This window comes from Triturus cristatus, chromosome 10 (genome assembly GCF_964204655.1).
Source record: "Triturus cristatus chromosome 10, aTriCri1.1, whole genome shotgun sequence".
NCBI classification, from domain to species: Eukaryota; Metazoa; Chordata; class Amphibia; order Caudata; family Salamandridae; genus Triturus; species Triturus cristatus.
The window spans coordinates 1,169,528,561-1,169,552,803 of NC_140593.1; the positions used below are offsets into that span (position 1 = coordinate 1,169,528,561).

At 40.8% G+C, this 24,243-nt stretch overlaps 1 protein-coding gene across 1 annotated transcript in view; it reads left to right on the forward strand.

Annotated features, from left to right (window-relative positions):
• Window positions 1-21,030, forward strand: part of LOC146796876 (vomeronasal type-2 receptor 26-like) — a 117,443-nt gene extending 96,413 nt beyond the window's left edge. The window contains exons 6-7 of the mRNA XM_085631410.1: window positions 4,411-4,534; window positions 20,099-21,030. Of these exons, the coding sequence (XP_085487536.1) occupies window positions 4,411-4,534; window positions 20,099-21,030 (1,056 nt within the window). The remainder of the gene's footprint in view (window positions 1-4,410; window positions 4,535-20,098) is intronic.
• Window positions 21,031-24,243: the final 3,213 nt, after the last annotated feature.

The window sequence follows — 24,243 nt, forward strand, 5'->3', positions numbered from 1 at the left end:
CACACCCCCCGTCCCCGAAGCACGCAGGAGCAGCAGGCGGCTTGGGGTTGGCTCTAGTGAGGATGCACAGGCCGTGCAATCCACCACTGCAGCGCGTATGCGCAAACATTGATGTGGCCCTGCTTCGCCACTTCCCATTGGGTGACGTAACCCTGGACATACTCCTTGTATAGATGGTATATTGCCAGATTGGCCTGTTCATGTGTTCATGGCGTGGTGCCACATTAAACTACGTCATGACTTCTCACAACTCGCTGTGTCCCCTCACTTACTCAGAAATAGTTGCATGTGATCTCTGCCCGTCTCTCTCTCCCATCGATTGCAGTTGGCACTCTAGCTGCGCTGCCCTCTGGCTGGCCTGACTCATCCTCGTTGTCCTCAAAATATGTTAGTTCCACATCTGTACCTTTTTTCGTGGCAAGGTTGTGCAGCATTGCACAAGTGGCAATAATCTTGCAGCAGGTGATGGGTTTGTACTGGCGTGCGCCTCCGCTCTTGTGGAGGCAGCGGAACCTGCTCTTCAGTAGTCCAAACGTGCGCTCCACCACATTGCGTGTTGTTTTGTGGGCCACGTTGTATCGTCTCTCACTCTGGGTTGCTGGGTGTAGGTAGGGAGTGAGGATGAATGAACGGCATGCATATGCACTGTCGCCTGGATGAGTAAAAGGGAACCATCAGTTACATGCCTCTATACACTCTGATTTGCAGGTTTCAAGGGGCGTCACTGTTACTTACCCAGCAGGTATCCCTCTCCGAATTCGCCGGCACTCAGTCGTGTGTAGATCCCACTATTCTGGAAGATGTAAGAGTCGTGGGTGCTCCCAGGAAACTTTGCAACAATATCTGTGATGATGTTCCCTGCATCACAGATCACCTGCACATTGATGGAGTGGGTGGACTTTCTGTTCCTGTAGATGTGCTCTGTATCAGCTGGTGGACAGATTGGGATGTGTGTACCATCAATACAGCCGATGACATGGGGGAACTGTGCCATGTGATAAAAGTCTGTTTTTGTTTTCTGCAGTGCAGCCTGTGTGTTTGGGAAGCTTATGTAGTGGTGCATTCTCTGCATCATGGCATCCAGGAACTTCCTGAAGAAACGGGACAGGCAACTCTGGGATACACCACCCACCGCAGCTATCACCGCCTGATAACTGCCGGATGCCAGTAGATGTAGGCTGCAGAGCACCTGCACATGTGGTGGTATGGCGTGCGCCCTTCTTGTTGGCTGGTCCAGGAGTGGGTGCAGGTCCCTTATCAGGTCCATGATGGTTTCGGGGTGTAGCCTGTACCTCTCATGTATCTCTGCATCAGTCAGCTGTAATAGTGTGATGCGCTGTCTGTAGATTTGTTCCTCCCGTCGCCACACCCTCAGTCCTGCTGCCTGTAGACGTAGGCGCCTTGCAATGACGTACATGGCGGCCATGTTGTCCACGCTGTTGCATTTTGGGATTGCTTATGTGCATTGTTGATGGTTACCACCTGCTTTCAATCCGTGTTAATTACCGACTCTTATTTACCGATTTTCCTGGATTTCTTACTTACCGACTGCTCCTACATGTCATTTTAAATTTTTACCACTTCATATTTACCACTTCATATTTACCGATTCGTTAATTATGTATTCGGTAACTATGAATCGGTATTTTAGAATTCGGTAACTATGAATCGGTATTTACCGCCTCATATTTACCGAAAAGTGGTTTTTGGACTCCTACATCTCACTTGTCTGAATACCGGTCGGTAACGGCATATTTACCGAAAATCGGCCGTTACCGACCGGTATTTCGCTACCTACATGAGGCCCTTAATCTTTAAAAATGTATATCTCCGCTGCCCTACATTGGATTTTTGTCACTTTGGTGTCATTTTAATCATGAAAATATTTCTTATGTTTTTAAAGTGGTGTTGAAGTTTTATTGTGTGCTTTGTCTTACTTATTTAATGTATTGGTGTTTTGAAATGCTTTACGCACTTGTCTCCTAAATTAAGCTTGCCTGATCGCAGTGAGCTACCAAGGGTTGAGCAAGGCAATACTTTATTGAAACCTTGACTGGACCTTATATTGTGATTGTAGCCTTATTACTAGTGGTAGGTACCTTCCTACACCTACTAATAAACCACATTCCAACAGTTATACAGCGTAACAACACTCTCCTAGTTTAGTTGTGCCCTTGTGACAGTAGCCGGCCATCTGAGATTTTAATAGACCTAACGATGACTGTAACTAGCTATTCAGTGGTTGCAATTCTGCTTTTATAGCTTCATACCTTTGAATTTAAGTGTGCTCACCTGAAATATCAGGACAAGAAGTAATTTAATCCATGTGTAATTGCATGTATTGTCACTCAATTGATTCTACGTTACAACTATTTTTCAAGACTTTAGTAATATTACATCCTGTGGTGTCATTAGTATTATAGAGCATGGGATATGGCATCCTGTGGCATGGGGTTGGGCCAAACGTTAAGTGATAATACTTCCTGTGATATCAGTGAACACAGCATATGTGAAATCGTTTCAGGTGTCTGTGACTTTTGGTGTCTTTACGAATATGGAAGTGGTGCGTTCAGTTCATTATGCTTTTAAATGACCTTCACCAATGAGGAAAATGGAACCTGTATTTTAAAGATAAATGCATTCTACACACAATGCACTATTGAGCTCCCTGGAGAAACCTGCATCAACGTGCACAAAAAAGGTTTTGATGAAATACTGGAGTAAACCATGGTCAGGAACATTTTTGGAGATCCTCTTTACGAGTGCACAATTTTACCTGGAGTGATAAAAGCAATTATAAGTGTCTCTGTGCCTGGAATCTGCGGACTGGATAATTCTAGGCTTGAAGAACTGGAGCCTTCCTGAAGATGCAGAGGGTGGAGCTGCCGGCTCTAGCATTACCCAGCATCTGCCCCTATGCTGAAGACAGTGCTCCCTAAGCAGAAATGCACAAGCCTACCTTGCATCCCTGTTCACCACACTCCTACCCCGCATCGGCCCTTCGCCTGACACTTACGGCTTGCTTAAAGCAGTCAGAAAATATCAGAGATTTTCTCCCTGGATTGGGAGAGAAAGGTACATAAAAAGACTCAGTATTTCCAGGTCCATGCAGTTATACTTCATTTCTGGGTGAAAACCTCAAATTGTTGGAATTTGATGTGGAAATAGTGGCCAGAGTTAGATATTCCAACCCCCTAGTTTCCCTGTAACAAATTCTAGGAATCTCATTATGAGGGTCCAAGTGCCTGGCTAACATAGAAGATTCAGGACTGCCTGCTTCAGGATTCTGAATAAACATATTGATTTATTTATCCAGTGCTCTATTAATATGATTGACCTTTGCTTGAGAAATTGTGTTGTAAGAGTTAGAATTATGAGACTGTCAAGACACCTCTCATTCATAATGTTCAATGTAATGCCATTTATTTAATGTTCAAAAATGTGTCTTTTGGGAAGGGTCTACACAAATAGGTTTCTGGCAGACCCATTGTATTCTTGAAGTTTATTAATTCATATTCCTAGTAATTATAGATTAAGAATGGGTCTTTATGCCAGCCCCCTTTAAAGAAAGCTCTGTTTGAGTGTCATTTGCTCAGTTAGTGTGGGAGACATAACATAACAGCCATTTGTTGTTTGACCTATCAGGCAATGTCAGCAATGGCATTTTGCCCTCATATTATCTGCTTTTGCATCTGAAAGGCACTGTCACTGACAACTAAAAGAGTTTGTGTCAATGTGTGAACCTCTGCTCTATCATGTCATCCTTGTGAGCTCTTCACTGCAGCTCACAGCAGTTCAGGCTTCTATAGTAGCTCTACCTCCTTGTGAGAACTATATGGCATATGACAGCAATCCCATATGCTACTCTATCCTTGCCTTCTTGTTACCATGGCTCACAGTGGTCTCGGATTATGCTCTGCCCCACCAGCACTGGAAGGCCATACATGTCTTTTGATTGCTGAGTGTCTTGCAGTTACAATGCATAGTAATCATTATAATGAAATTTTCCGATCTTGGTGATTTAGTATCTAATTTCTGCTAACAACACCATCAGCACCACTACCATTACCTAACTCAGGCTCAGTTTATTTTTTCATGTGTGCCCTCACAGATGGCTGCTTAATTACTGTTTACAAGGTCAGAAAAAGGTGGGATTCTTCAGATACCCACCATGGATAATCATGAAGTACATTTACTTTACATGTTATGGATCTAAATGAGACACTATTAACTTAGGCTATGGTCTGTGGTTATTTTAAAACCCAGTAGGCTAGGAGACATAACTGACTGAGGTGTGCCTCAAACTTGACTGTCTGACTTACGCTCAGCTCATGGAAATTGATCATAATGCCCAGTGAGGAAGGTCATTGTATTGATTCAGAGGGGCTTTAACCTCTTTAATCAATTTAGGTCCCTCTATCAGTCTGCAGTGAAAGCTGTACACCAGGATACAGAAAATCTGCCATCACAGGGCGCCCCAAGTGCTGTTTCACCTGTGTGCCCTGTCCTGATGGGAGCATCGCCAACGACACAGGTAGGTTCAGTCAGCAAAAGAAATCACATCTTGCATTTGAAATAAATTGAATATAAGAAGTGTGCTGAATTTGAAATTAGTGATGTATTCTTTACACCCTTTAAATATATTTGTTATTGAACAATTGACTGATTAAGACATTATAAGAAAAGTAACGTCTCTAAAAATAACTTATAAAACAGCATCAGATTGTCAAAGGAATGTAGATGATGCAAAATAAATAGTCCACTGTGGCGGGGGAGTGTGGAAAGAGAACAAGGAGAAGGAATGAGGGTTGAATAAAATAACATTTATTAACATAGTTATGGTATATCACATAGCAAAATTGAATACCTGGAAAGAAAAGCAATGACAAATAATGCTGGAGCACAGTTTCACTTTAATTACTATTTATGAACCGACAGCTAGTTTACATTCTTACTGCTCAACAAAATACCCCAAAGTGATGAGTGTACCTTACAGTTTCTAAGAATGGGAAGCTATTGCAATTTAGATAGGGGACAAAGCTTAAGAACAGTCATCCAAAATATGCTAACATTGAAATCATCAGTTTGCAAGCTACCTCCCTGAATTCACACTCAAATGTCATATGACTCAGAACCATTTATCCACTGGGACAATGGCAGCATAATTCTGTCCAATTGGTCATGTGCATCTTTCTGGAGACGCAAAGAGGGTTGTGAAACTGGACCAACTTTGTAATATGAACATGAGGTAGGATCTCTAATTTTGTGTTGGACAGTGAAGTATTTGCCAAGTTATTCTGAGATCTGTCCATTCACAGAACATATGGGGCCTTGTTATGAGGGGCTCGTTAAATTCCGTCCTGAGCGTAACCCCATGTTTATGCACAGGACTGAATTGCTATTTTGTTTTATTTATCACATTCGATAATTACCAGATGTGCTAAATAATGCAATATTCATTAGATTCCAGCAAGTCAAACCATGCAAAATTTACCAGGGTAAAAGGCACGGTAATTACTGTATCATGTGATATTTAGTGTGTCAAACACCAAAATCCGCATGCTATTCCTCATGAATTCATAATTTATGTTATTTGTTGCACCCAATAAATAATATACTACATGGTATCGTAATTTATCAGGTGTGATAACACCTCAACTCGTAATCAGGCCCATTATCAGATTGCTTTACCATTTTTATATGTACACTCTTTTCTATGTGCGGGAAGTGCTATTAATGATCTAATGATATGATAGCCTATTAGAAGTGGATGGGGTTCTCGGAGGTAAAGAGTAGAAAAAGTTGGGAAGTAGGGCCTAAAGGAAGATGAGAATACTTGGAGGATTCAATGTGTGGTTTACCTTGCAAGTCCAACCTCTAGCCAACGAGTGTAATCCAGCATTAATGTCCAACACCCAATGGCTACCGAGCATGGTACCAACCCATCTCCATGTTGTCCTCCAGCCAGACTGGGTCTCACACACTAGGAGCAAGCTCGTATCCCTGGACATCTCAATGTGCCAAAGGACCAGCAGAGGTTATCAGCACGTTTACACCACAAAACCTGAATATGGATCCAGTAGCACCAGATGGGCTTCCAATGCCATTATCATGAGACTGATTAGAATCCTCTGGCCCCAGCTACCTAAGTTTTAAAAGCAGGTTTCCAGTCATGCTCTTGCAACTTCCTTGGAGCATCTTCGACCCACACTCTTTTCATACAGTTAAAGAAAATGGTCTAGGCATCTCAATAGTCCTTAACTTGCCTGCCATATACAAACACCTTAGAAATAAAGAAAGGACTAAAATAGTAAACACACAGTCTTATAGTTTTGCCAGCATATTAGCCATCTTGAAATGACCAGGTCAGTTCTGACTTTACAATGTATTCTAACGTAATAAAGTCCTTTTCACCCAAAATCTAAAATAAACCAAGTGTGACTAAAGCGAAGCCATTAGGTCTTAACTTCATCTACTAATCATTTGAGTTGATCGGAGCGGCAAAGATCATGTTTTGGACTCATTTCAGTGTTTGATTTTGCTTGTGCATTTATCTTTTTTTTTTTAATAGTACATGAACCTCACAAGTCAACTCAGTCTGCTCTGACTCTTGAATTGTGCAGCACAAACAGAGCTCATTTCCAGGAGTGTTTTTTTACACACATCTGGGCACCCCTCACTACTGCCTTGGGGCTAGCTAGCTCTGGGACTGAGATTAATTGAAGCATTCCATCCATCACTTTGTTTTTAATGCCCTCAGTGTGACAGATATGCCCAGATGTGAGTCCCGTGCTGCCTGTGCCACTGGAAGCAAGATACCCCTGGCTGACGATCCCTAATAAGGGTGAAACCCCTCCTGCGTTGCTTGTGTTAGGGTCCAGGGAGAACATGGTCTGGCAGTTTGGGCTTGACATACCCTATTGCACCAGGGTAAACATGGATTTTCATATGGCTGGGTCCAAACTATGGTGGCATGATGGGTGAAAAATTATGGATTGGGAAGTTGCCCGCCTGAGTGCCAGTGACTGAGATTAATTCAAGCATTCAATCCATCCCTTTGTTTATGATGCCTAAATGTGACTTGCAAAGACATGGGTTCTGTGCTCACTGCGCCCTTGGAACCAAGCTATACCTGGCTGATGAGCCTTAATAAGTGAAAAAAATGGTCCTGGGTTACTGGTATTCCAGATCAGAGAGGACCTGGCCTGGCAGTTCGGACTGGATTGTTCCCACTGGAGCAGGGTCAAGACTGATTTGTATATTGCTGGGCCTAAATTGAGATGGGCAAAAATGATGGAGGGAGATGCGGCTCCAGCGATTGCCAGTGGCTGAGATTAATTCAAGCATTCCTTCCATCACTTTATTTTTGATGTCTTAATTAAGTACTCAAGAATTAACCATTTAATTCCTGCCTGACAGCTTTTTTAAATGCAAATATCTCAGAAGGTGCTGGATTGGTTTACATCTAATCAAGATAAAACATGTTTTCTGATTAAAGTTCCACGTTCTTGCCAAGTTTGGTGTAAATTCATTCAGCAGCTTTTTCTCTATATTTCCTCTAAATTTCCATGGGATCTAAAATGGAAGTGATACACATTTTCACACCCTTCCCTTATTTTTTCTCATGAACAGATTTTCACAAAACTTGCCATGCCAAAACATAACTGTCCAAGTGCCCAATTTAGAGTTTGGTGGACATGTTACTCCATCATAAATGTGATGAAATACCCTACCCACAAAACCCTTGGTCCTCCCACCCCATTTAGAGAAGCGCCCACCTTAAGTATTCCACTAATGGAGCCCCCCCTATTTAATGTGGGAAGTATAATGTCTTTTTCTTTCTTGTCCATCACCACCAGGAAAAACTGCCTGTGAAGGACAGGAAGAAAGTAAAATGCCCCAAAATCCTACAAGTGCTGCTAGTTTTTTTGTTTTTTGGAAGCAAACTTCCACATTGTAAAGGTTTGATGGGCAGTCATCAAAACTGAAAGCAGTCATCCACCATACTTTTTTTAATATTGAACAAATTGTAGCAACAGCGGTAGCTTTCAATGTACAAAGATGACCACTTGGCCAGCGATCATATTGCCAAGTGTTGTGAAAATCAGTCCACAGTGTCAGAAGTTATCAGGAAAACAAAAAATGCCTTTTCAATGGAAAGTGATGCTGACCCATAATTGTAAAATAGCCACTGTGTTATTAAATATGTGTGCTCCACCACAATAAACATGCCCTTGTTCAATAAAGGAGTGGAAAATATTGCTTCTATGTGGTCATACCGTGAAATATGGCACTGAATCTATGTTATCAATCACACCTGAGATAGTACTATGAGAGAATTGAAATGACTTAGAGGCAATGTGTAAAGTATAAGCAGCACATCAAACAGAAAAAATGTGAAACACCACATAAGAAACACCCCACACCAAATTAGAAAAATAGAATAAGCTTTAAAAAATAAAATAAGTTAAACACAACAAAGATCCAATCAGTATAACTGGAAATTTGTAGGTTTAAAGATTTCTGTGAAAACATCGCCAAAAATCACAAAGTGCCGACTGTGGTAATCTGGTTGCGCCAGACCAGGACAAAGTCACAAGTTCAGGCCGACCGTGATGTACTGCCGGCCGGCTGTAGGGACCCAGTTAGACCCATTGAACAAGAGTACCTTAAATCCTGGTTGTGGAGCTTTGTGAGGTCCTGAGTAAAAGTTGCATCAGCAAGCTGAGGCGATGTATGGTCCAGGTCAGAGATGAGGCATGCAGCATTGGTCCCAGGGAGCTGCAAGGCTGTGATGGAAGGTCCCTTGTTGTCGTTAAGGAGGCTGTTGATGAGGAAGATTGTAATGTGGAGCCCTGTGTCAAGGAGGAGTTGTGCACCCCCTGGTTTCCAAGCTGAGTTGATTGCGATGCAGAGTCCTGCGTCATCATCAAGACTGCTGGGAACAAGAGGCTTTCAATGCAAGGGCCTGTGTTGAGGATGCGTCAGGCATTGGCGGCTCCGATGAGCCTGTGAGGGCGATACGAAGTCCTTCCATCCCGAAAGTCCACAAAGCAGCGGCAATGCGTCGGGTCAGGTCAGGGTGGCTCCGTGCAGCAGAGGAGATAGGTTGGTTCTGCTAGGTCCACAGATAGGCTGGCAGAACACCCACAGGCACACTTCCAAGGCTTCACGACTGGGGTGGCACCACTTGGCAGGGTAGACTCATGGTTGTGCGCAGGTGCTGATTACAAGAGACTATTAATTGGGGTCATTCTGCTGGCCCTGCTTCCAGGTTACAGGTTCCAGTCCTTCTCACCCAGCTGGAGGGCTGCAGTGAAGCAAGGCAGCACAGCAGGACAGCAGTCCTTCAGGGCAGCAATGCCAGTACTTTCAGCAGTACAGCAGTCTTTCTTCCTGGCAGAGTCCTCCACTTGCCCAGAAGTGTACTGAAGAATTAGTGTCTGAGGTGTAATATTTATACCTCTTTGAAATGGGAGACACTTCTAGATGATTCCCTTTGAAGTGCTCAGGTTTCCTGCCTTCCATGATCCGGCTCCAGACTGACTACAGGGGGCTAATCAATCCTTTGTGTGAAGGAAGAACACAGCCTATTCTTGTGTAAGTGGTGCTGTGCCCAACTCTGCAATCACATCCTTACAATCATGGCTCATCCATCCACACTTAAGCTTTCTATAGTTTTTGATTGTCTGGAGGGGGGAATACACAAATACCAACTGCCAACTACACCTACTCATGTGACCTAGAGACAGGCGGCAGGCACTAAGAGCCTCATGTAGGTAGCTAAATACCGGTCGGTAACGGCCGAAATTCGGTAAATATCCCGTTACCGACCGGTATTTAGCTATTTGAGATGTAGGAGGCATAATTTCAGGATTCGGCAAATTACCGAATCGGTAAAATTCTGATTCGGTAAATACCGAATCCTGAAATCATATGTAGGGAGCACTCTAAAGAGTGAAAATTAGTATTAAGAATTTGTTATTTACCACCAAATACAGGTTGGTGATAAATAACGAATACCTTGCAAAAAGTAATATTTTGCAGATTTAAGAGTGCCATGTGGCGCACATACATGCCCTTAGGGCATGTATGTGCGCCACATGTGCACACATGCAAGATTCAGGGGTGCAACAGGGTGTCAATGTGACACCCTGCCACCCTTGAATATGCTCCCCCCATTACCGAATCGGTATTTACCGAATCGGTAATGGTGAATGGCTTCCCATTGATTCCTATGGGCCTCCTGGCCCATAGGAATCAATGGGAAGGTATGCCTCATTACCGAATCGGTAAATACCGATTCATAATTACCGAATTTTTCCGATTTGGTAAAATTTACCGAATTATTACCTACATCACATTTACCGCTTCATAAATACCGAATCGGTAAAATTCGGTATTTATGAGTCGGTAAATGTGATGCTACCTAAATATGGCCCTAAATGGCTAACTTCCTAAAAGTTAAATTTTTAAAAGTATACCTCAAAATCCGTAAAAGAGGATTTTTCAGTGCAATTTCACTGAATTTTACCTGTTCTCACTTGGAAGATATCCATATTAAGGACCTCATTACGATGTCGGTCGGAAGCGGCTTCAAATGACGTTCAGACTTTCCCAATCTGAGTCAGAACCCATGTTACGGAAAACACCTTTATCGCCGAAAATTGGCAGGATAGGCTGGCCTTCAATCTGAGGATGTACATTTTGGAATTGTTTTAGAGCTGCGATACTGTTGCGCAGCTTGTGACTGGAATGTTATTACTGGTAAACACCCAACCTTTATCAGTGGGATGGTATTCTGGAGGAGCTGGCTTTTCTTCATTCATTCTTCAGTCCACACTAAATAAGCAGCATGATAAATTCAGTTAAATCATCTTGGCGGACCGCAGCATCAGGTAGAAGAAGATCCAGGTCCTTAGCTACTTTGAAACTTTCTGGTAGACTTGGACATGTTGATGGCTTGTAGTGATTTTACACACGTTGAAAAGGCAGTTGGGTTATAAATTTGCAGCTTTGTTCCTTTATGCCTACAGTTGACAGAGCTTGTTTTCCAGCAGCTAATTTATTGGTACAGTCTTGAAAAAGCACCATGGCAGTATCGTGTGTGCTGGATGCTCCAGACAAAGAAGAGCTGTCTTCAAAATAAAAATTATCAAGAGCAGCAATTGTAAATCCTTTCCTTGTAAAGTGACTTGAAAGTGGTGTGCTGTCGGATTCACAAGATTTTACAGCATGAGCTGCTAATAAGTTCCTACTTAGTACTATGTCACTATAACTTGTTGATACACCAACCTATCCATTGAAGTGATTAGCTCTCTATCTTTGCACTTGTCATAGATTGCATGAGCAGTCATCATGTGCAGTGGAGTTTTCTTTTTGCTGTGATGTAATTCATAAAACATGGTTTGGAAAAGACTCTACATTTGCACAGCATAAACCTGTCAGTTCAATAGAGTGTCTTCCACTTCTGCACTTATATCTTCAAAGCCATCATCAATGTTGCCTGCTTCTGTTCCCAACTCAAGAACTAATTTAGTTTGTAACAGTTTTGCTCTGCTGATATTAAACAATGATGTAAAAAATGTTAAGACAACATCAGGCATTCTTGTTGTCTCCCATAATTTGCGGAGCTCTGGGGCATCACAAAATTTGTAATTATGTCCAAAATCAAAATCTTTTAGGACGTTTCTTAAAATGGTTCCTGCTGATTTGACTGGATAGTGTGATCTTAGTTAGACTAACAAAAAAGAATTCTGTAATTGTACATTATCACCAGAAAAATCTTCATTTCATTCTTATGGATCAATACAGTTTCATCAATGTTGAGCATTATTCATCTGATCTCACTGACTGTGAACCCATAGTCCTCACTTAAGAGTGGCTTTAAAACTTAATTTGCTTTTTCAAAGAGTGCAAAGTTAAATGAAGGCTGGAGGTTAAGTTGCTGTTGGGAGCTCATTGTACATTCATATTTTTGAATGTATACATGCATGCACTTCAGGTGGGCAAACAAATCAGCTGCAAATGCATTCACCTCACTGTTTAGATAGCTACTTGGCTGAAAACTTCATCTTGGAAGAGACTAGCTGCAGATAAAAATATGTTTGCCCTTTGAGACTCACATACTCTGTATTTTATTTTCCTCATCAATCTCTTTGGCCTTTGTTCTGGCTTAACCACAGATAACACATTGCAGATCCTCTGCTTTCTGATCAGTTGTTGGAGGTGGACGAGGGGTAGCCATCGGTCTTGTATGTTGATGGGCATTAGGTTTTGTTGTTGTCGCTTTCTCAGAAGACTCAGATTCTTGTTATGATTCACTTGTTTCTGCTATTTGTTTGCCAAATTTTTCCCAGACTTTTTTCCATTGTAGACGACTTGTAGCACTTGTTACAATGATAAAATATTTGACCCTCTTCCCCAATCAGTTTCAATCTATTGTGAGCTTTGTCTTGCCGTATTTCCGCAGCATCTCAGACTCTCTTCTGTCCAGCCGCAGTTGATGCTGGCTTTTTTTTCAGATTAGTTTGGCCTATAGCACATTTTTCTTTGTTGAAGGAGTCCTCAGATTTTGTAGTTAGCAACTCTGTCAGGAGGTAAATATCCTCTGCTACCACCTTCTTCGCTCATGTTTATGAATTTGATACAACAGAAAACCTGAAATAAAAAAAATATTAAAATAGATTACCAATATGATGGCTAAAAACACATCATTATAGAGGTGCTATTTTAGAAAATGGCAGCAGGGTTGCTCTGGGGAGTTATTTTCTGTCTTTATAAGACTACTTGACCCCCAAAAACCTAAGTTTTGACATCAGAATGTAATAGAGCCAGAAATGGAATTTGTGGTCTAACTTTGGATAAAGAGTCCGCACCAACACATTTTGAACATAATGGTAAGGGCGACGCCCTAAATGAGATTCTTTTTGTGAATGACTTAGGGTTTGCAAACACACTCTGTCAACCAGAAGTTCTGTTTACTCCCACCTTTTGTGGTAGGGGACTCTCCTCTGTAATTGATTTTGTTTTGATTTCTTCGTGCTTTAGGAGTAGTGTTAGAAATTATGATGTTTTAGAATTATCCCTCAGTGATCATTTTCCCATTAAGGTGGAACTTAGTAACCCTCGTGTTATCCTAGATAGCATTCCTAGGCCACAATCTAGAGACATTGTTATCTCTAGACAAAACGGATACGCCATAAAATGGTCAAAAATCGTACCTGCTGTCTTTCTTTCTAACCTAATTAAGACATGTAATACATGTTTTAATACTTGTTTGGATATTGCCTCCAAAGATCTAGAAGTAGTAAATGATTTTAAATCTATTGTAACATGCATCAAGGAAAGTCTGTGGGTTAGTTTGAAAAAACATAATAACAGTAATAGGAAAAAGGAGGGATGGTTTAACCAAGAGTGTACGAAGGCACACTCTAAACTCAAATTGGCATTAAACGGACAAGTAAGGGATAAAATTCAGATCAGAGAGCTTCGTAAGTCTTATAAACTGGCAATTAAGAATAGGAGGGCCAGCTTAAAGAAGGAAGCGTGGGAGGAATTACTAAGTGCTTCAGAACGGAGAGATATGACTGCCTTTTGGAGGGCAGTAAACGCACCATATTTTAAGGACGACACCAAGGCGAGGATTGAGATAGCCATTGGTGAGAATGAATGGGTGAGTTATTTTGAGTCCCTTTACAGCCCCGTTGACCCTTTGAGTGAATCGATAAAGCAAGATTTACCTAACATACCCACAAAATTTAAGAGCTTGAACCTCACATTCACATTGAGTGAGGTGTTGAAGGGTATTAGTTTGAGCCAGGGGGGCAAGGCACCAGGCCCTGATGGGGTACCGGTAGATGTTTTTAAAGATAATCTCACATTATGGGCTCCCCTATTAACCAGATTTTTGAACGCTGCTTGTAAGCTTGGTCTCCCTAACACCTGGTATGAATCAATAATAGTACCAATCTTTAAAAAGGGCGATAGGGAAAGCTGTAAATGCTATCGCCCTATATCCCTACTCGATTCTACCATCAAAATTGTGGGCAGGGTTATCCTTGATAGGTTGCAGGTGTGGGCTGACGAGCACAAGATTATCAGCGACTTGCAATATGGGTTTAGGGAAGGGGTTGGGACTGTTGATCAAGGACTCAACTTATTCATTCTATTGGAAAAATATACCAAGGCTACGGGCGGGAAAATGTTTTTAACTTTTGTAGATTTAACTTCCGCTTTTGACTGTGTTACACACAGTAAACTATGGTTAATTTTAACACGATTGGGAGTTGAGGATAATATTATTTGTTTCCTAAGGGAGTTGTACAATGGGGCTAGGGCCACAGTTAGATTCGGTCTAAAGGGAGAATGCACCAGAATGTTTAATATTGCGAGGGGAGTAAGACAAGGATGCGTCCTTGCTCCGTTTTTATTTACAATCTATATTAATGGGCTTGAGGATGTCTTGCTGAGGGACTGCACAGATATGCCATCGGCAATAAAACGCCATATTCCGGCCTTAATTTATGCCGATGATGCCGTTCTGATGGCAAGGACCCCTGTTGCAATGCAAACTATGATTACTTCCTTTTCCACTTTTATGACTAGTTTGGACCTGAGGGTGAACTGTACAAAAACTTATTCCATGATTTGTGGCACTAAAACTAAACAGAGGAAAAAAGTTATGTTCATAGAGTCTAAGCCATTAGAACATATTTCTACTTTCCCCTATTTAGGAATTATGTTTGAATGCTCAGGTCAGTGGAATGCTGCAGTTAAGGGGAGAAACATGCAATTCACTAAGTCCATAATGGCCCTTAAACTTTTTAGTAAAAAGATGGGTAAGAAACCATTGAAAGAGTTATTGTGTATTTATAAATCCAGTTGCGTGCCCGTGGCAACTTATGGTGCAGGAATTTGGGGCTACTCAAATGTAGCTAGTATTCAGCTAACAGAGAATAGCTTTTTGAAATTTCTTCTAGCTACTCCAGAAAGCACATCCACTTATAACGTCCATGCTGAGCTTGGAATGTTATATATTGAGGACCTCATTAGAATTCAGCCTGTCCTCCTGTGGTATAGGGTTTGGACTACAAATGAGTGTCATCTGAATCGCCTCATATTGAGGGATACCCTAAATCTGGAGAATGTGCACCGAATAAAATGGCTGAAGTATATTAAAAGCTTCTGCGGACACATTAACCACCCGGAATTTTATGATGATCCTGAGTCTATGGTAACGATCTCTAGGAAGGAACTGAAAAGGTTATGCATTATGTACCTAGAGGAGTTAAGAGAACGAACGGAACTGACAAAAAAAACTGTGATGTCCCATCAATTGATTTTAATATCGCAGGATATCCAACCATATTTAACCCTGCGGTTGACGGAACATGAAAAGTTCCTGCTGATACGTTTTAGACTTGGGTTTCTTTTTAGGTCTGTGAGTTTTCCTGTAAAGAATGATTGGTCAGCTGGAATTATTAAATGCCCCTGTGATAACATTTCCTCCCAATCGGATATTCATATTTTATTCTTTTGTAAATATTATGTTATTCCTAGGGAACGGTGGATTAAGCCAATCATAAAATATATGAATCTTAGACAATGCCGACCTGCCTTTTTGATTATACGAAAACTTGAGGATATATTCACGGTTGCCTCGGTTTCTGTATTTCTTAGAAATGTTTTCCATTTAAGAAAATCGATACTGTTTTAAATGTATTTTAGAGCCCATGTGCCTTTTAACACTCATTTTATTTTACCACTATTGACTTGAAATCATCTGAAATGTGAAATGTTTAAACTTGAAATTTGAAATGTGGATTATGAAATGTGATATAATATGTTTTTTTTGGGGTTTTTTTTAATGTACTTTTATGGTTATCATTGTTTTATAACCGAATAAAGTCTTAATGAATGAATGAATGAATGACATCAGAATGAAGTTTATCGGTCGCATGGTTCCTGAAATATTACATCATCACTTTAACACATCCTCCATTTTTAAAAATATCATCCAGAAACATGTTCCCCGGATTAGCAATATGTACCCGAGCTAAATTACTTCCCTAATGATACAAAACGGAAATCAAAAATGAAAATCTCCAGACAACAGTTTTTTTATGGGGGTAAGTTAAGGAGCCAGGTGTATTATGAATTTGGTGCAGGGATTCATTGGATTAGAATCATTCATTCTGGCTGGTATCCTTGTTTCAAATTCTGTCAAATTCTCCCTTCAATGAGGAACACCTACAGTTAGCAGGTAATACTGGGGGCTTTAATATATTGTTTCTCATTTGATAGAAAAAACTATCAACCTTTTTTACTTGCTCAGACCAGTTAGAAAGTGTCAGCGGCTTTGCCAGTGGGATGCTGAATGGGGGGGGAGACAGGGGGTCACAGCTAAATTAGGTATGTCTAGGGGAGGATTGGCTCCTCCCTGTGCTGCTGCAGGTGCTGGCTTTGCTCCTGTCTGCAGTTTCCATGACCTGCAGATAAAATTAATAGAAGAACTGAAACACTCTCGTGGATATCAGGTAGAGTTTTGTGCCAGCATTGATGAAGTCAGGCAGCCTGCTCTTATACACATTTATGTCTCAGTAGCATAACATCCCTTTGATCACTTTAGTGTTCTGTAATCAAAATGATTTGTGCATTATAGCTTCAGCTTTATCAACTCATAAGAAGACGTTGTGCACTATAGGGATCCTGACTTCACTGCCACTGTTTCACATTGACATGCTCTGACTAATGCAAATGCTGAGTAAATATTCTTCTTCACGCACATGATGGACCTCATTTATGAGGCCCCTTGCGCCGCCGGGACATCACTTATTTGTGATGTTCTGTGGCGAGGAGCGTGCACGATATTTATCAGGCAGCACTAAGCCACTTTTTTGGCTTAATGCTGCCTGATAAATATTGTTCCCTTTAACACAGTTTCCTGCATTAAAGGGGAGTGCAATGGGTGTTGCTGGGGGCATTCACAGCATCATCCATTGCTTTTTGACACTGCCCCAGATTTATGAGAATTGTAAATCTGAGGCAGCATCAAAAACGCACTCCTCCTCATGGAGGCATACATAGAAAGAGGAAAAAAAACCTTGTCATTGTTTTTGTGCAGGAACAATCATCCCTGCAAACCAGGCACCCTTGCACCAAGGTGCAAAGGTGCCTGCGTTGTCCCAGGGCAGATCATATTGTGCCAGGGCACGGGAAAAGGCCAAGTATGAGCCGTGTCTCATAGATACGGCGCATTCCTTCCCTTTTCTATTGCTGTAGGGCAGCGCAGCAGGAAGGCCTGCGGCGCTGCCCTACTACAAAAACTAATACATGAGGCCCGATGTCTTTATGCTTGTATTTTTGGAGAATCATTCTGTACTCAGTCCAGTTATACAAATGTCTTGACCACGTCAACAGATAGATTTTTTAATGCTTCCTCTGTTTAAATAGCGATAAAGCAAAGATTGCTAATGTGTGATATATTTTTAAATCCTGTATAATTCAGTTGCCTGTGACTTTCGGATTAACTCTGCATTCATCTCAGAAAGTAGGAAAAAAACAGGGTTTCACCACCAACGAAACTCTCAGTTTTGCTTTCAACAACAATATGTTGGATGCTCCATTTCAGCATTATATAGTTAGGAAAATCATCCTCCGCCCTCAAACTCAAAACATATTGCAGCAAACAGGACCCTTTATAATGATGCCCCATGATTCTTGCGATATCAGTTACAGTGACCTACCAAGAAACCAAAATACCTTTTGACAGATTGAAGAGAGTGCAGAATCAGGCACCCAAATGTTAGCTTGTTCTTTGTAAATAAGATATGAAAAAAAACTTGAAACGACTCCACTAGCTCTCATTGAAGTCAGGAGATAAATCCAATATTTTAGTCGTCATGTACAAGGCTTTTGGGGGGTCCTTACAGCAATTGGCACACCACTTTTCCCTACCACAACTTCCCAATTGCTAACTTCTACTCTATTTCAACGACAAGGGTATAAAAGTATAAAGGTATAAATTATGGAGATAGTCCTTGCATTTGGCTTACCTAGAGCTCTACTGTGAGTAGATGGTGAAAATGGAATGCTACAAACAAACCAGTAATCAATTAATTAGTTAATTAATTAATTAATGCATCTTTGCCATATTTGTCAAGAACATATGGCTTAAAGGTGATAAGAGGTTTGTTTGCCAAGAAAGAGACAACAATCACAACTGTCTGAGAGTAACACTCATCTGCGCCCCACATTAAGACTTCTCTTAATGTGCTGCAATTTCTCCCCAAGAGTCCACCTTGCCATCACCATGGCATGATCTACCCTTCATAAACAGTGACTCTTGCTCTTAATTTAGGAGATAAACTGGGTTACACAAGTGCATGTTCATGGTGACGATTCTTCCAACATGTTATTGCCTTGGAGCTTATTGTCAACCAATATATAGCCCTGGTAAACTGCTGGAACTAGAAATTGTCAATGATCAGCCCCTCTTTTTCATGCAAGCATGGAAGTAATTGGCTAATCCTCGGAATTCCAAACCATCTGTACTTTTACAATATGTTGTGGTAGAGTGTCCAGTGTACATTTGTAGTATTAGCCTTGTGGTGCCCTAGAATTCCCCCCTATTTGCAGCTCAGTCAGTAAAGGCCAGTCCTTGCACTCAGTTTATTCCTGGAGGGTACCTCTGAAATCCAAAGGCCAATAATCAATGGCAATTAATTTGCTCCAGCGGAAATTAAAACTCTATGCACATGCAAACCTAATGATTTCTCCTACAGCAACTTTTGTGTAAGTGGCAGGATGTGAAGAGTCTAGTTGCAGATCTGAGTTGGCAGAACTTATCAATTATTATCCACTCTCCGATCTTCCCTAGCTGCAGTCAGTGTCAAATCTGGGCACTGATTACCACTTAGAGATCGTGACATGGTGACTACTGGTTGTTGTAAGGCAGGGTGGAGGTGTGCATTACAACATGAGATTGACAGAATCATCACTTCTATCCCTATCTGACATGTTCCAGCTTACCAAAAAGAGGTGATAACTTCATCCTACAAATCTCCAAGTCACTACATTAGTGTTAATATGTCTCTACTGGTAATGCAACTATGTTTGAGATCAAGGGATGGTCTGGACAAGTTAGCACACCTATGGCGATGGATGTGTGTAATATTAAAGAGTATTATTTATTTATAATATCTAGCATTCAACCAGGATTTTTTTATAAATGTATGTGGGACAATTCTTATACTCCATTGGAAAAGACATTTAGATAATGATGGATTCTGGATCAGGATCTACATACAAAATACTGTGTTGATATTTGCTCCACTTACCTGTAAATAAACCAGAATCATATCCTGCACTCTTGCCTTATCTAAGTTTGTGCTTTGCCAATAACTCATACACAAACTTATAAATTGGTGGGTACTAGCTAACTGGCAGTAGTCTGACTAGGCAGAAGCAATTTTAGTGAAATTGATCAGAGCTGATTAGTGAGCCATGTAGTTGTTACGATCATGCATTAAGGGACTATAGCGTGCAGGAAAAGATAGCATTGATTACTTAAACAGAGCATGCCTACCCAGACCAAAGATCTGGTGGCTAGCCACCACTAATGGGGTTTGCAATAGCCCAGACACTACCATCTGAAAAAGGTAGCTCTCTTGCATCTAAAGGAGGCATGGAAAACTAGACGAATGTGACAAGACCCACTGGATCTCAATAAAGCACTGCTCTAAATGGCTCTTTACTTTCCATCTATTCATTAAACGTAGTATAATGCTTTACAAATGATTCAATATCTTAAATGTTTGGGAGGCTTGTTTTCATTTTACCTGGAAACTTCCATTATACAAATGACATTTGCATATGCAAGATATAAAATTATTTCTCCTACTCTAGAATAATGGCTCAGACTGTTCCTAATCCTGTGGCTGTTGATTGTACCAATACACTTATTTGTCTGTTTTTTGTAACAATAAAAAATCAAAAAAAGAGCAATTCAAAACTGCATGTGGGGATTTAATAATGGAATTAAATGCTTCATGAGCAAGATGTTTGCTAAATATTAACCATCAGATTTTGTCCTCAGACTCCCTAGACTGCTTGATGTGCCCAGCTGACCACTGGTCGAGTAACAAAAAAGACAGATGCATACCAAAGAAAATTGATTATTTGTCCTACAAAGAGCCACTGGGTGCCATCTTGGCTTTGATCTCCATCTTCCTCTTCATGAGTTCTACTGGTATCTTCTGTATATTCATGAAGTATAAGCACACTCCAGTGGTGCGAGCCAACAATCTCCATCTCAGTTACATTCTCCTTGCTTCACTCATGCTCTGCTTCCTATGTTCCATAGTTTTTATCGGACCGCCTAAGAAAGTGACCTGCATGCTTCGTCAGGTGATCTTTGGAATATCCTTCTCACTTGCTGTTTCCAGTGTGATGGCTAAAACAATCACTGTGGTCATTGCTTTTAGGGCTACAAAACCCTGCAGTAATATCAGAAGACTTCTAAGCTCCAAGACATCTTACTCTATTGTGCTGGCCTGCTCCTTGATGGAGTTTAGCCTGGGAATTATCTGGCTCGGGACAAACCCTTCTTTCCCGGAATTTAACAACAATGCTGGCAGTTGGAAGATTGAAGCCGAATGCAATGAAGGTTCAATCCTAATGTTCTACTGCATGTTGGGGTTTTTGGGACTATTGGCATGTGTGAGTTTTGGAATTGCTTTTTTGGCTAGGAATTTGCCTGACAGCTTCAATGAAGCCAAGTTCATCACCTTCAGCATGCTTGTGTTTGTCAGTGTCTGGCTCTCTTTTATCCCAGCCTATCTCAGCACGAAAGGAAAATACATGGTAGCTGTGGAGATATTTGCAATATTGTCCTCTGGTGCTAGTATCTTCTTCTGTATCTTTGCACCCAAGATTTATATCATCTTTCTGAGACCAGAAATGAACACAAAGGATTTTGTAGTCAATAAATCAAGTTGCACCCACAGAGCCATTACAAAGATTGCTTAAATGAAGAATTTTTCATAGATATGATTCTTAATACTGAATAAAAACTTCCTGAGCTCATAAACTGTGCTTTCTCACTTTTCCCTATGTTCAAAGAGATTGCCTCAAACTACAGAAGGCTTGAAAAAGGTGTCTATGTTTTTCTCACAATATTTCATCCCTTTTTAGTACTTAATTTCAGATAAAGACATTGACAATGAAAGTTCTGTGCATTTCTTATTGAAGGCTTTTGTTTTCTTAATACAGTTTGAATCACTATTGAATCACAAAAACACACATTTTGCAACAGATTACATTGTCAGTAATTCAATGTATCAGAAAGTTTTATTCATTAAACAAGAGGAAATTAAAATTGTTGCTTAGCATATAATTTTAATGCTATAAAATATTTCAAATTCGATATTTCCCTGTTTTCATTTCACTTTAAAATAATCTTTTGTTTTCTCCCTACGTTTGAGTTAGTTTTTACAGATACTCTTAATGTTCAGTGCATCCTAACATCAGGAGACAACATCATCATTCAGGAGCCAAACTGAAATTGCTTCAATATTGTAATGTCACAGTTGTACTAACGCTCTTTACTAAAGTAATGTTTTTCTCATAATCATTCAGCTATTGATTCAGGAATTAAATCATTGGTGATGGTTTTGGAGGACACACATTTTTCAGCTCTGAACAATTACAAATATGCTTCCCGGGTGTGTTCCACAATCTTACATACTCCATTGTAAATCTTACAAGACCACCCCTTTACCTCACCGTAGACAGTATTGTTGCTAACCCAGGAGCTGATTAGGATTGCTATCGGGAATTAGGACCTCCCAACAAGCTGTCGGCGGTCCCGACATAGGCATTACAATGCGACCGCCACCACGGCGGTTGCAATGCCTATACTTTTTATTGCGGCAAGTGCTGCTGGCTGCATACCATAAAGCAATGACAAATTTTCAAGGTTAACTATAATGTCAACTTTTGCCGTTATATTTTTAGTACATTTTCAATAGTATGCTTTCATGTTACAAATTATTGTATGTTATGCATTTAATTATTTTTTTTACTTTACATTGTCTCACTGTACTACTCCCTTGGGACCTTCAAAACCAATGGAAGGCACCAGTGGGAGTTCCGTGTGGTTTTTACTTCCTCTTCTTAGTCCCTCTGGAGTACCCATAAGACCAGGAAATGTTTTAAAAAGTTGTGTTTGGTATGAAAGAGTGATTTCTATTTAAGTTTCAGCCTATACCTTTCCTAATTGGGTCAAATAATGGGAATCCCATGAGTCTTTTAGTGACATTGTTTCCTATTTGGGTGTTGAGGTCCCCCAGGAGTGCACTGGTACCTATGACACACACAGTAAAAGGCATCTGATTGGCTCCATTTATATAAAGTTCCAAACCTATATTCCGCATATGGAATTATCCGTTAAAGCATGTTGAGCTGGGGCATTCTGCTGTTGCTTTATTTTAAATTATTATGGTAATTTAATAAAAAATGGCATCGGAAGAAGATAGTGAAGGTCTAGAGGAGCAGTAACCGGATACTCCGCCAACCATCAAGGTTTTCTTGTACGGTAGTTTCATAGTATCCATCCAGGAGAGAAGAATGTGATTGCAAAAATAGCTAACTGCTGCATATGTGGGAAGGCGATATCATGGGGTATGATCAAAATGTGCACAGGTTATCAGAAATGTGAAATTACTTGAAGCCTACGCATCCCATTTGCTAACAAGAGCTGAAGAGCAACATTCATTCTGCAGCACACATACAAAGACAAAATTACCTAACACCTTTCTGCACAAAAACTATCCTGACCACAACACAGAGACCCTTTCGCTATCATACAAGGGTGGCTGCATTGGGCATGGCAGCTGGTAGTGTTTCTGCACAGACATAGAGCAGAACTCTGCTACTGCCGTATATGGCACTGTTGTCCTCTTTACAGTTCATGCACAATGTAGAAACTTTACTTGCTGCCCTGTGTCTTCTTAGAGCCACCCTTGCTCCCAATTACGCGAATTATTTGAAATAAACTCTTTAAAAAATATATTTTTTAAATACTGTGGTATTCCTGCACTACCATACCTGGTAAAGAACCCATTTTTCTCTGCCTTTAACTGCTACAGCTGGACAACCACTCGATCTGTTTCACATTCCGTTTTTTAAAAAAGCATTCTACGCCAATCTCCCCCTCAAAGGACATGTGCAGAAGAGGTCACATACAAACAAAGAGTCAGATACAGGGCAAAGGCTGTGCATAGCATGGCCTTGGCCACCTATTGAGGCTTGCTTATCTACAGGAAGTGGGCTCTTCATGAGGTCTTCTGTAAAAGGCAAAGGCTGAGCATTGTAGGGACTTTACAACCTGCGTCTTATTGATTGAGCATGAGAAGTTGCCTACCCACAAAGGATCTGATACAGGGTCAAGGCTGTGCATAGTATGAGTTTGGCTACCAAATTAGGCTTGGTGTCTAGAGGGGGTGGGCTCTCTGTGAAGACTTCTGTTCTATGTGACGGTTAGGCAGGTTATATCTGCATTCTTGTACTAACTTCTGTGTGCTCATGCAATGTCTAAGTGAACAAGTGACTATGATCATCTATGGTGCACAATGGCCATGGGTGACTTCTTCCACTGCCAAGACTGTGTTTAGGAGCGGTTTTCATACTGATGAAATTCAGATGATTGCTGGTATTTAGATCATTTCCTGAAATTGTAATTACACATATAAATCAATGTTTGTACTTTTGTAGTGAAATTTGCTCTTTTTAGAGTGTGTCTGTTTGAATTCCAAACAGATCTTGTTGAGTTCAAGGTACTCCTGTCCAACATTATTGCACAGGAGGCTTCCAGTGTTACTTTTGGCCTCTTCCTCGAATGTGACTTTTGGCCACTTCCTTGAATGTTACTTTTGGCCACTTCCTTGAATGCTCCTTTTAGCCACTTCCTCCAATGTTACTTTTAGCCACTTCCTTGAATGTTACTTTTGGCCACTTCCTTGAATGCTCCTTTTGGCCACTTCCTTGAATGCTCCTTTTAGCCACTTCCTCCAATGTTACTTTCGGCCTCTTCCTTCAATGTTAATTTTGGCCACTTCCTCCAATGTTACATTTGGCCACCTCCTTCAATGTTACTTTGGGTCACTTCTTCCAATGTTACTTTTGGCCACTTCATTCAATGTTACTTTTGGACACCTTCTTGAATGTTACTTTTAGCCAGTT